Source organism: Nematolebias whitei, chromosome 22, assembly GCF_014905685.2.
Source record: "Nematolebias whitei isolate Nwh7 chromosome 22, NemWhi1, whole genome shotgun sequence".
Taxonomy (NCBI): domain Eukaryota; kingdom Metazoa; phylum Chordata; class Actinopteri; order Cyprinodontiformes; family Rivulidae; genus Nematolebias; species Nematolebias whitei.
In genome coordinates, this window is record NC_056519.1 from 638,918 (window position 1) to 653,078 (window position 14,161).

The 14,161-nt window shown below is 47.7% G+C and overlaps 1 protein-coding gene across 1 annotated transcript in view; it reads right to left on the reverse strand.

Annotated features, from left to right (window-relative positions):
* The window catches only part of rint1 (RAD50 interactor 1), a gene marked incomplete in the record, with an annotated part of 47,234 nt that extends 34,772 nt beyond the window's left edge, over positions 1-12,462 (reverse strand). Inside the window, 7 exon segments of the mRNA XM_037696096.1 lie at positions 449-559; positions 3,683-3,860; positions 6,835-6,972; positions 7,069-7,242; positions 8,679-8,794; positions 11,022-11,147; positions 12,235-12,462. Coding sequence (XP_037552024.1) covers positions 449-559; positions 3,683-3,860; positions 6,835-6,972; positions 7,069-7,242; positions 8,679-8,794; positions 11,022-11,147; positions 12,235-12,444 — 1,053 coding nt within the window.
* Positions 12,463-14,161: the final 1,699 nt, after the last annotated feature.

Sequence of the window (14,161 nt, forward strand, 5' to 3'; positions counted from 1 at the left end):
TTCATCAGTCTCCATGATGACATCCCTCACCTTGTCCACAAAGTCCACGGTGTTCTGTATGTGGTGTTCTGTATGTGGTGTTCTGTATGTGGTGTTCTGAGCTGCCAACTAAAGGGATGAGTACAGACGCCAGATATTTGGAAACATTGTAAGTGACAGAGTTAATCATGCTAACAATAGGTCTTAAAGGTACACCTTGTTTGTGGATTTTAGGTAAACCATACAGACTAGGTGTGGCCTCCCCTGGGTACAGTCTGTGGTACAGAAAACTGTCAATAGCCTTGACCTGCTCAATCTATCAACTTCTTCTTGTAACCACTTGCTGGGTGAAAATGTGTTGTTTATAAGACTGAGTTTATTGCAGCTCCTCAGACTGAAGAAGTCTTCTGGATAAAAGACGAAATGTTTCAACAGAGGAAACACGGCCTCCACCTGCAGTGAAACGTACCCTGGCGCTGACTGCTGCACCCGCCTGATCCAAGACGGGTTGAATCTTTTCATTCAAGAAGTCGGAGCTGCTCCCCATCCATATGAGCACTTGTGTGAGGTACCACTCTGGCTGCAAAGTAAAAGCACAGATACACCATGATCATTTTTCTAGAACACTGCATACATTTTATTAAGGAGCTCATTTGTTTTCTTTTTTTTACCTCTAAATTTGAATTTTGAACAAGTGACATCATTAAAACTGTGCAATAGAAGGCGAGGTGGAGGGGGCGATTACTTTTAACTGCAGGAAGTTTGAGGTAAAACTGAGTTTAGTCATAAAGACATCTATAACAGGTAAGATATTATCTGTGAGAAACTGACACAGAACTGCCTTCAAAATGTTCAAACTTTCTCTTTAAGACTGTTACGATATTTATCTAGACTGGTCCTGGGGTTTTGATCTGCTCAGAGACGGGATTCTAATGAAACTATGACCCGGTTCTGACTGGGTTAAACTGGGCCAGCAGCTCTAAGAGAGTCTCCCTGGGATTTAATATCAGTCAAGGAACAGAGTTTAATCTGCCACATCACGTAGAAAGGCCTGAAGCACCGTCTCATATTTCCTAACACATCAGAACCACATAAGATCCATTGAGATCACACTTAGCCACGCCCCCTCATACACTGACAGGTTGAGCTCCCCTTCTGCGAAGGAGGAGTCTAGGACCCTATAAATGAGTAATGACATGGGACATGGGGGCTCTTCCGGGTCCGTGAACGCATCACAGACCGGAGAGACCAGTGCTGTAAACTGTAACCTTTTCCTGCCTTGATTGAATACAATTGGTAAAACTTGACATTTCCTTGATTTATTGTTTAGTACGAGTTGCCACTTCTGAGGGAGATTCAAGCCGGGGGAAGCTACGTAGGCTGGAGGCGGGTCCTGGGTCCGAGAAGGGACCTCTGGGTGATTGGTGACCCGCAGCCAGCCCTCGTCCCGACGCAACAAGACAGAAATCCATTACAGTCAGAGTTGACTAAACTTGGGTTGTGAGGTGGCTGGCTCCATGGCTCCATACCCCCCCCCCCCCCCCCCGCTGGAGTTCAAGAGAAATATTGTTCTTAAAATTATTTTAAAAATACTGAGGAATACTATGAAAATACAAACGCAGGGAACGTTCAGTTCTTGAAGGAATATCGCCCGCTGCCTTTCAGGCCAGAGCTCTTTCTTGCTTGCTCTCGGTGGAAGGCAGACGTGTCCTCCGCTCCGTCCCTGCTTCACTCTTTGGTCCTGTGAACCTCTTACAGAGCCTCTTTCTTTATACCTTCCTACCTGTTAACGATGGATTTGATCAGCTGGTCTCTCAACAAAATTGATCAATTTTTCTCAACAGGCAGTCAGGGTGAGGGTTGAGTGATACTAGCAATCACAGCATTGTAAGAGGGGGACAGTTGAACCTGGAGGCTCCACCCCTGTTTAATGATGGACGGTTTCTTTTCACAAAGATGGCCTCCTTTACTCCTCTCTCAAACCATCGTTCCTCTCAATGTGAACATCTTCATCCCTGAAAGAGTGACCTCTGGCCTGGAGATGAGTGTAGACCGCAGAGTCCTGGCCTGATGATGTTGATCTTCTGTGCTGGTCCATCCTTTTGGCCAGTGGCTGTTTAGTTTCCCCGATGTAAGACTGATCACCCTCCTGACACTGAACAGCATACACAACATTACTCTGTTTGTGCCGGGGGACTGGATCTTTGGGATGAACCAGTCTTTAATGTATTTTGGGGTTTAAAAGCCACTGGGACGTTATGTTTAGAAAATAAACGTCTCAGTTTCTCTGATACCCCCTCAACATATGGAATGACCACTGGTCTGGGTCTGGGTTCCTCCTTTTCACCTGTTGGCTGACTGGAGTCCTGTTTGGGTTTCTTCTCTGCTTTCAGGAAGGCCCAGTTAGGATATCCACATTGCTCTAGAGCCTGTCTTGTGTGGGATTTCTCCTTCTGCCTGGCTCCTGAGCTAGTGGGGACGCTGTCTGCTCTGTGGTACAGAGTCCTGATGACTCCTAACTTGTGATCCAAAGGGTGATGGCTAAGGCTTTCCAGCTTTTGCAATCCACCTTCAACATCATCCAGACAGATTTGTTCCACCTCAAACTGGTTCTAAATGCTGATGAAACCAAAGGGATATTGTTTTCAAACAGGAAGTTGGTCCCAGCAGTTCTTCCTCTGATTTTATCCTCAAATGGTGTCCCCATTGAATTTGTTGATTCCTATAAATATTTGTGTATCTTGGTCGACTCATCTCTCTTTTAAGCTCCAACTTTGTAAAGAAACTGAAAGTTAAACTGGGTTTCTTTTTCAGAAACAGATCCTGTCTAACACTGAACCCTGAGGAACGCCTTGTATCTGTGACTTTCCTTCCCTCCATTGATTACGGTGACATTATTTACATGAACGCTCCTACAAGAACCCTACAGATGTTGGATGATGCAGATGTTGGATGCTGCAGATGTTGGATGCTGTCTATCATGGTGCACTAAGATTCATAACTGGCTGTAACTACCGCACCCACCACTGCACCCAGTATTCACAGGTTAACTGGTCACCATTAACTTCACACAGACTCTCCCACTGGTACATCTTCATCTTTAAATCACTTCTTGGTCTGCTGCCTTCATACATCTCCTCCTACATGTCTCTGTGTGAGTGCAGCTACAGCGTGCGCTCTCAGGACATCATTACCTGCAGTGTTCCCTCAGTGAGGACTGAACTAGACAAAAGGACCTTCTCCTACTCCGCTCCTGTTTCCTGGAATATCTTGTAAAAACATCTGAAGCTCTCGACCTTTGACCTCTCTAAGTGTCTTCAAACATCTGTTCAGTTCCTGCAGATGTTCCTGTTTGTAGTTTTCTACACCACCTCATAATCTAGCTGTTGTTTTGCTGCTTTTTCTTTAAATTACCATTTTACTTTCATTTGTAAAAAAATTGCATCTTTTATAACTGTCTGTTGTTGTTGTTGTTATCACTTTGTTAAAATTCAGGTCTCTCTTGTAAATGAGTCCTTGTGGCTCAACGGGACCAACGTGTTTAAATGAAAGTTGAATGAAAAATGGAGGTAGATGGAGAGAGGACAGAGGATGCAGAGGACAGTGAGATGGAGGAGGACTCGCTATGGACAGCGCTGAAGACAGAAAAGCCAAAAGACGACGACCATTCAAAGAACAAACCCAGGTGTTGTGTGTTACGGACCTTGCTTAAGGAGTTAGTTTGGCGGTTCCCACAGAAATGGTACCTGAACCTCTTCCTGAGCGGCTGCAGCATTATTTGGACAGGAAGACAGAGGGGAGGGTCCTGCAGCTGAGGGGTGGCTGAAGACAGAACCTGATCAGAGGACAGACTTTGACCTCTCTGGGACACGAGATTATCTCTGTCAGGGACGGTTAAAGAAACGTTGGGTACATGAAGGTTTCCACCTCGGAGACTTCACACACGGACACTTGGACTTGAACCGTAGGACAGGAACGATGTCTCAGGATTACAAACCACGAGTCACAACTTGGTTGTGTTTCAAGAAACCAACAAAAATTGTATGAAGACTTCTTGATGACCTCTTTGAAATCTGCTTTTGGTCTCTTTATACTACCTTCAGCTTTTAGCACACGTTCTGCAACTTTTAGCTATGGATATGCTAACTGTAGGTGCTAACGACGGTTTTGCTGATTTTCCGCTCGTTTAGCTTATTCCTCAACAAATGTCCCAAAAGTCGTAGAGCATGCAGCACTCGCACTGCGAGTTCACAGGAAATGCTTTACTTCCTAGTATATTGTCATTTCAAAATAAAAGGGTGCCCAAATATTAAACAATGACAGTAAACTAAGCAAATGATGAGTACCATAATTACAGTACTACAAGTACATCTGTACGGTTTATACGCAAGAGTGTCTTATTTATGTAGTTTCATAGTTTTTAAAATGTGTATTTTTACATTTTATTCTCAAAGACTTCCTGCCATCTCTCCACAGCTTCCTGCCGCTGACGAACATGTTCCTTCGACGGGGCGGGGCTGGTGGCTCCCGGGGCCCCGCCCCTCATGGGACAGGCGGTGACGGAGAGAGACAGAACTTTAGTGATCCCGCAGGAAGTTGTTGTGCCAGAGTTTCAGAATAAAGGAGCACGCACAAGGTATAAAAATAACAGAAGATAAAAAAATAACAGAAGATCAAAAATAACAAAAGATAAAAGATCAAAAATAACAGAAGATCAAAAATAACAGAAGATCAAAACACCACCATTAAGGTGTAAAAGAGTTCTTCATGAGCTTAGAGTCTGTTGACTTCAGCTTCTTCACCTGCTGCTCCAGAACACCACAGAGTAGAAGATGATGATGCTGGAGACCACCGAGTGGTGAAACATCTGCAGCATGGTCCTGCAGATGTTAAAGGACCCGAGTCTCCTCAGAAGAAAAAGACGACTCTGCTCTTTCTTGTAGAGGTGCTGGTGTCATCTGTCCAGTTTATGGTCCAGGTGGACCTCCAGGTACTTGTAGCAGTCCAGTGTCCTCCTTACTACCCTTGATGTTGACAGGGCTGGTCTTCCTGTGGTCCACCTGCAGCTCTTTAGTTTCCCCATCGTTGAGCTGCAGCTGGTTCTGTCCACCACCTCTGTGTTCAGCTTCCTGGTCACCAGTGGTGCAGCCCACAACGACAGCTCATCCAGAACTTCTGCAGATGCAGGATTGTGAGTTGGACCTGAAGTCCGAGGTGTAGAGGGTGAACAGAAACGGTGAGAGGAGCGTGCCCTGAGGAACACCTGTGCTGCTCAGATGGTGTTCCAGGTGTTCTGCAGCCTCACATACTGTGGTCGACCTGGGAGGTGGTCTCTGATCCAGGTGACCAGCGAGTCCTTCCTGCATGTCCAGGAGCTGCTGCAGAGCAGGTCTGATGGTGTTCAAAGCACTGGAGAAGTCAAAGAGCATGACTCTGACAGGCTGCCTGCCCTGTCCAGGTGTGTCTGTGCAGCAGGTAGATGATGTCATCACCTCCAATGTGTGGCTGGGATGTGAACTGTAGGAGGTCCAGGTATGGTTCCCCCACTGATCCGACGTCCTTCAGGACCAGCCTCTCCAGTGACTTCATGGAGTGATGTCACGGCCACAGGTCTGTAGTCACTGAGTTTGGGTGGTTGTTCGTCAGCTCCGGGACCAGACGTGATGTTTTCCACAGAGCAGGGACCTCAGGTGGAAAATGATGCCGAGATCATCACACATCTGAGCTGCACACCCTTTCAGGAGTTTGGGGATTAATCCACCTGGACCTGCAGACTTGCCTGGACATAGACAGCTGAGCTCCTCACAGCCTCCCTGATGACGGTGATTGGAGGCCTGTGTTGCCAGATAGTCAAGGATTTCCAGCCCAAAAATCTGTTAAAAATGGCCACATCACACCAAAACCTGCGTAAACAGGTTTGAACACGATATTGTCCCAAAGCCACCGATGAAGTCTCCTGAAACATGTTTTAAATTCTCTGTGTCGGTAAATATACATTTAAACACCGGGGTCTTACTTTAAACTCTCATCCGGACACGAAGCGGAGAACAACAGGAGCCCCCCCCCCCCGTCATGAGAGCTCATCGAGCGGTGGACAAGTCGTCAGCTTTATTTTTAAAGCCGTCAGTCAAGACGACACGTATTTAAATAAAAGTTCTGGGAGATACGTGTTTAAATACCAGCATGTCACTGAAGCTGAAACAGGAGCATGAAACAGAACTGATGGGAGGGAGGCGCAGTTCCTCCTCCTCCTCCTCATAGGAGCTCTGTTGAGGAGAATCACGTCAAATTTATTTAGAAACTTCATTTAAAAACAGCCGTTGTTAACAAAAGTGTTTAAAATCAATGGTACTAATTTAAAGAATATTTACCGTATTCTACTGGTACCATTTGACTTGCAGTCACATGACCTCATAAGACTTCTGGGTAATATTTACTGGTACATGACTTTAAATAATTTCAGTTATGTAGGTGTTTGGCACTGCTCTGTGCAGTGGTTATGCTTCGAGGGTCAGTGTGTTCATTTTGAAGTGTAATGGTTGTAACCAGGAGTGAGTGAAGCTTCAGGAGGACTCTGATGATCTTGCAGTGAGTGATGAAAAACTAGATTGTGTGAAACTCCCCCTGCTGGCTGGTTCTTGTACTACAACACAAAACTGCACCAGCCGGCTCAGACTCGGACCAGTGGATGCCTGCAGCTTAATAACCCTAGCGTCTTATTTATGTACAAAATTATGATTTGTCTTATATTTAATAAATGCGGCTTAGAGACAGGTGCAGTTTACAATGAAGGTAAGTGTGTGCACGTGATGAAGAACAAGCAGAGGAAGCTGCCGAGTGTCTGTGGAAGGATACGAGGTCTGCAGGGCGTGCAGCTGCGTCACCACCTCCTCCAAACGGCTGCTGACCTCCTGACTGTTGGCCACCGGCGTCGACGGCTGACAAGTTGAGACGATGGGCCAGTGAAGATGAGTCAGTACGTTCTCAAAATCACTGTAAAATAATGATGGAATGAAAACATGTTGTAGGTGTCGGCTTTGTTCAAGCAGAAGGTGAAGCAGCGAGAGCTGCAGGTTCATGAACAAACACCTCGTCAGCTGCTCTTTGATGATGTTGTGCCAAAAACTGAGTGTTTTTCTGAGGAAGTCCTGCAGGTGGGAACACCCTGACTGGTTCAGTCCACAGTCCAGTGCAGCCATGTTTTTCACTGCCCTGATGGCGTCGCCAACGCTGTTGATCATCAGACACTGCTGAACCGTGGCACTGTGGACACAGACCAAACGACCAGGCACAGTTCACGTTACAAGACAGGAAGTGACAGGATGCAGCATATTCAAGTGGGAGGAGTTTCAGTGTGGAGAAGAACAGAGGGAGCTTGGTTTCCTCGTTGATGCTGAGCACACGGACGAGTGCAGGGAGACACTTGGTCCACCAACAGGTGCCCCAGCGGCCCCGGCCCCACGGACTAGTCTCTGCCCACCCCAGTCATTTGAGGAAAACACACACGACGAAGCAGGTTCATCCAACGACGGGGATGGCCGGGGTTCATTATATACGGTGGCAGCCATGTGTGATCACCCGAGTTCCCAATCGTCAATCAAAGCGTTCACTTGTTTTTAGTGCTTTGACTGACCGAGGACCAGAACCGGACCAGAACCTGCTGTACGTCAGCAGCTGATGTACAGCAGGTAAATCAACATCTTAATAATGTTTGTTTGTGTTTACTTCATCACACAACAACCGGCTGAGTTTTATTTGTCCTGCCAGGAGAAGCTGTCCTCCACCGGTTCTGAACCAGGCTCGGCCCGGGTGCGGTGCAGGAGGACGTGGGAGGGACATGTTGGATGAACCATTTATTAAGTTCCCCTCAGTTCTTTTCTTGAATCCGTTCAGTGTTTGAACGTTAATGAAAGGAGTGAACGAGCCACATAAACAACATGGCGTCAGTATCCAGGACGACAGCAGAGAGGAAGAGTCCACTTCATCAATGTGGTTCAGTTAACGTGTTTTTAACGTGTTCACTGTTCTGACCCGTGTGTGTGTCACATACAGTTTGTGGTGTTGAAGAAATAAATACAACTTAACCTCATGTCTTCATTGTCAACTTTAAGAACACGCAATTAACTACGAGATTAAAATGTATTCCATCAGTCGTAGTTCAGGGAGCGCCGTGTCCGCCGCCATGTTCATAGAAATGCTTGGTCTGCGTGCACGCGTGCGCATGTGGTTAACACAAAGCCTCAGCGGGATGTGTTCACATCATCAGCGGGGGTCAGTGAGAACCCTCCACTGTGGAAGGTGGGTTCAGAAAGCTCTGGATTCAAAGAGGGGTCCACTGGTGTGGTGTAGACGATGAGCAGGACCTCAGAGGGAGCTGAGGATGCTCTCAGAATACGCGCCGTGTAAACGGACCCTGCACCGGTCTCAGAAAAGCAGCACATAATCCTTAGAGTCCAAAGAAGATGGATGCAGACACAGACAAGTAAAGTTGGCATCTCCCTTATTTTTCAAGTCATCGTGCTCACAACATGCACATGGCTCTTCCAGTCCCCTGTGCTTGGTGACAGGAAAGCTTCCCTCATCACGGCACCTTTCAGGCCAGAGCTTGAAGCTAAAACCATCCTGTGTGAGTGCAGCCATCTTCTGAAACGCAGCACAGAACAGTGATGACTCGGCTACCACCACATGCGCTACTGTACCTGAGCTCTCCCATGTAGTGAAGACACTTCAGGTATCTCAGACTTTTGTCCATAAAGTCTACTCGATTAAATGTCTCGTCAAGACCATCCATCCACAGCTTGGTCCCCTGCAGGTGCTAGAAAACAAAAGAGCTCATCAGGGTTTATGCAGTGTACGAGTGTAATCAGAGTCAGAGACTCTTTACGTGCACAGGGTCCCAGTCACATCCAACAGTAACGTGTAAAATAACGACGACAACATCTAAGGTGTGAAGTAAGAAAAACATCAAGTAAAAGTCTACGAGTGTGTTCAAGCAGATAACAAGCATGAACACACAACTCTGACCTTGTGTGTACTCATGTCTGAACGTATGATCAGCAAATATCATAAATCACTATTAGACACAGTTCCAATGTTTTAATGTAAAAATTCTAACTTTTGTTGGAAAAAATAAGGAACTGTGATTTATACAGCGACGTGACTTATTTATATATTTATAATCAACTTTTGGCCGAGATATGACAATTTCACTCATTCCAAGGAAAATATTGAACACTACCATTTTCAGCCACTAGAGGGCCCTCAACTAATATGGCAAGTCTCATTAACAGGTAAAAGTGATTAATGAGACACTTGGCTTGCCATACCGGCCACCTTCGTCTCGCTCCGGAACTCCTGCAACAAGCGCCAAATCAGCTGATTTCACCGTCAAAGCGCATTTATGAAGGAAGAAGTTCAACGGAGGCGCCCCATGCTATCACTTCAAGCAAACAATTGTTTTTAGGTGTTAATATTGTTAAATTCTTGTTAGGGTCCTCCTGTGCACGCTCCCATGACTGCCATTTGGCAGCCAATCGATTTTTGCATAACACCAGTCCACATTTCTGGGTTGTCAGAGGTGACGTGCAACAAATGCAACGTGTCAGCGCTGATGCATAACAGATGCGACTTGTACTGCGGTGCTACGTGTACAGCAGCAAGTACGGTAATCAATCAATCAATCCATCCTCTTATCCAGGGTCAGGTAGCAGCCTAAGTAGGGAGGCCCAGACTTCCCTCTCCCCAGCCACTTGGTCCAGCTCCTCCGGGGGAATCCCGAGGCGTTCCCAGGTCAGCTGAGGAACATAGTCCCTCCAGAGTGTCCTGGGTCTTCCTCTGGGTCTCCTCCTGGTGGGACGTGTCTGGAACACCTCACCAGGGAGGCGTCCAGGAGGCATCCTAACCAGATGCCCGAGCCACCTCAACTGGCTCCTCTCGACGTGGAGGAGCAGCGGCTCTACTCCGAGTCTCTCCCGGATGATCAAGTTCTCAGCCGGTCTCTAAGGGAGAGTCCAGACACCCTGCGGAGAAAACTCATTTCGGCTGCAGAAGATTTTTAACCGGGGTTTTACTTGAAGTCAGATTTTCAGGACAGGTCACAAAACTTTACATAAAGTACAGACAAGAGGACCAGTGACAGGAATGTGCCCAAGCTGCCTTCCCCCCGTTTTATCCCTCATCAATTCAGCCGACCCCCCCACATTAAAACCCAACCTGTATTTGAATGTAGAAGAAACTGCAGTTGCTCGAAAAACTTGAGCAAAAGAAGCTTAAATGTGTCGTTTAGTTTTACACAGATCATTTTCAACCATTCAGGGGAATTGGGTTTTTCTACCTGATGAAATCTGACAGAACCTACAGTAAGTGGGTACCCATTATACAAGAGGGGAGCCCCTGGGGGCCACAGGCCGAAAGGCCCCGCCTCCACAGCCTGGGGGCCACAGGCCGAAAGGCCTCGTCTCCACAGCCTGGGGGCCACAGGCCGAAAGGCCCCGACTCCACAGCCTGGGGGCCACAGGCCGAAAGGCCCCGTCCCCACAGCCTGGGGGCCACAGGCCGAAAGGCCCCGCCTCCACAGCCTGGGGGCCACAGGCCGAAAGGCCCCGTCCCCTTCAGTTTTCAGAGGTTCTGAGAGTGGGAGCGAGGACCACGAGCAGCAGACGTTTGGTTTAACGCTGACGAGGACGCACAGGAACCATGAAGAGCTCTGAACGTCAGAACAAGAACTTTGAAGCAGATTCTAAACTGCACTGGGAACCAGTGCACTGAACATAGAACCAGAGTGATCTACTGGATTTGGTGAGAAGTCCGGCAGCTGCGTTCTGCATCACTTGTGGACGTGAGACAGAAGACACTTGTCCAGGCAGGTCAAAAGGACATCGCAGTCGTCCAGACGCCATGACACAGAAGCGTGAAAACCTTTTCTCTAGATCTTCTCTGGAGACCAGAGTCGTATTTTAGAAGTTTCTTCAGAGGAAGGAACAAGAACATTGTGTGTAACATCAGACGTTCTTCAAATAGTCCAGGAAGCCGAGCGCATGTACCTCGTGCAGGGAGCTGGAGACACCACGCTGTCTCTGCAGCAGCTCCTCCAGAGAACATCCAACCTCTTCTGCCTCAGACAGACACCACGAAACTTTAGGAGGCACCGAGCTGGACACGGTCAGGACCTGAACCCAGAACACAGAGGAGGCATCACCAGTGGGCGGGGCCAGAGGAGACTGATGGGACAACATGACAATACCACAGGAACGCTCACAGAGACGGGTGAGAGAGGGGCGGGTGAGAGAGGGACGGGTGAGAGAGGGGCGGGTGAGAGAGGGACGGGTGAGAGGGGGACGGGTGAGAGAGGGGCGGGTGAGAGGGGGACGGGTGAGAGGGGGACGGGTGAGAGGGGGACGGGTGAGAGAGGGGCGGGTGAGAGGGACGGGTGAGAGGGACGGCTCAGAGGGACGGCTCAGAGGGACGGGTGAGAGGGGCGGGTGAGAGAGGGACGGGTGAGAGGGGCGGGTGAGAGAGGGACGGGTGAGAGGGGCGGGTGAGAGAGGGACGGGTGAGAGAGGGACGGCTCAGAGGGGCGGGTGAGAGAGGGGCGGGTGAGAGAGGGATGGGTGAGAGAGGGACGGGTGAGAGGGACGGGTGAGACAGAGAAGGGTGAGAGAGAGACGGGTGAGAGACAGGTGAGACAGAGACAGGTGAGACAGAGACAGGTGAGACAGAGACAGGTGAGACAGAGCTGGGTGAGACAGAGCTGGGTGAGACAGAGACAGGTGAGACAGAGACAGGTGAGACAGAGCTGGGTGAGACAGAGACAGGTGAGACAGAGACAGGTGAGACAGAGACAGGTGAGACAGAGACAGGTGAGACAGAGCCGGGTGAGACAGAGACAGGTGAGACAGAGACAGGTGAGACAGAGCTGGGTGAGACAGAGACAGGTGAGACAGAGACAGGTGAGACAGAGACAGGTGAGACAGAGACAGGTGAGACAGAGCTGGTTCACCAGCTTCCCATGATGTAATTTGTACAAAGGCTCTGCATGTTGTCTTTAATTTAGAACAACTTAAGTTTATTAACTGACGATCTGTTGGAATTTTAAAAGGAAAAACAACAAATGCATCTCTTTCGACTTCCACGAACACCCGTGGATGAGTGGTTAAAGCAGCTGTCCTCCAACGAGAAGGTCACAGGTTCGATTCCGCCAGGACGCCATCACTTTTCCAAGTGTCCCTGGCATCGTGCGTGTGCGTGTCCACGTACCTGCTCCTCCAGCTCGGAGGTCTCGTGTCGAACTCTGTCCAGCAGCTGTGAGACGGTCTGGGCGGACCTGAGCTCGCTGCCGAACTCTTTGTCCAGGAGGTCCAGTCCGAACTCTTGTCGGTTCTGGAAACCACCGGAAAAACGCCTGCTCTCTCCAAGCTCAGCTTCATCCACCGCAGCATCTTCAAGCGCGGAAATAATCGCAGCCATCTTTTCTTATACGTAGCTACTTCCGGTGAGATGTGAGCTACTTCCGGTGAGATGTGAGCTACTTCCGGTGGCGCGTTACTGCCACCTGCTGGTTCGGAGAGGAATGACGTCTTCTTTAATGTAACGGCGGGTCACCAGCGGGGTTTGAACCAAGGAGGTCCCTGGTTCAAACCCCGCTGAGAGGCAGCAGCTCTACCAGTTGTGCCACCGTGCTGCCCTCAATTCAATTCAGTTTATTTCTAAAGCTCCAAGTCACAAGAGAAGTCTCAGGGACTGAACAGAAACATTCATCTGTAAAATAATAATTGAACAAAAACATTCATGTATAAAATAATGATTGAACAGAAACATTCATCTGTAAAATAATAATTGAACAGAAACATTCATGTATAAAATAATAATTAACATTATTTATCTGAGGAGCAGCTTTGAGTTTAACTCCATCACTGAACTCTCATCTTGAACAAGCATGAAGGCGACAGTGGAAAGAAAAACTCCCTCATGAGGAAGAAACCTTTAGCAGAACCAGGATCAGGACAAGAGGACCATCTGCTTCGACCGGCTGGGTTTGATAGGAATAGATACACAATGGCAGGTCAAGAATCACATGTTAAGATAGAAATAGTATCAAATGAAAACTATTCAGTTTTAACAACTCATTTAAGGAAATGAGGTCAGTTTGTCCTCTAGTAGTCTAAGTCTATAGCAGCATAACAAGCCGACCCTAACTATAGGATTTATCAAAAAGGAAAGTCTTAATCCCAGTCTTAAACTGGACAATGTGTCAGCCTCATGGACAGAAACTGGAAGTTGGTTCCACAAGAGAGGAGCCTGAGAACTGAAAGATCTTCCTCCCATTCTGCTGCTGGAAACTCTAGGAACCACAAGTAAACCTGCAGTCTGAGAGTGAAGTGCTCTGTTAGTAAAATATGGAACAATAAGATCTGTAATATAAGATGGAGCTAGGTTGTTGACAGCTTTGTAGGTTAGAAGTAAGATTTTGAATTCTATTCTGGATTTGACAGGGAGCCAATGGAGAGAAGCTAAAACTGGAGAGATATGATCTCTCCCAGTAACTCCAGTTAAGACTCTGGCAGCAGCATTTTGGATCAACTGAAGACGTTTTAAAGAAGTATTTGGACACCCAGATAATAAACCATTGCAATAGTCCAGTCTAGATGTGACAAATGCATGGACCAGTTTTTCTGCATCATCTTTAGATCAGATGTTTCTAATGTTAGTGATATTACGCAGGTGGAAGAAGGAGGTTCTAGTAACGTTTTTAATGTGGGGGATAAAAGACGTGTCCTGATCAAAAATAACACCAAGATTTTTAACATTAGAGCTGGAGGACAGATTAATCAGTATAATTATTTAATTAATTATTCATAAATTACGTCTGGATTAACATACAGGAAGGTTTGAGCCGAGCATGGACTGGAGGTCCCACAGTCAAAACGAGACACTCCACCAAGGCTGGTGGAGAATGGAAGGACTAAGACACTGTGGGACTTCCAGATCCAGATGGACAAACGTGTGATGGCTGACCGAGCGGACAGTGGTGGTCGACAAGTTGCAGAAGAAGGCAGTGGTGACAGATGTAGCAATCCAAGTGACTAAGCACAGGAAGAAGGAGCAGCTGGAGGGATACCAAAGGCTGAAAGAGGACCTGGACATGTTCACGTGTGCTCTTTGTTAAATCAGCTCTCTCCTATGA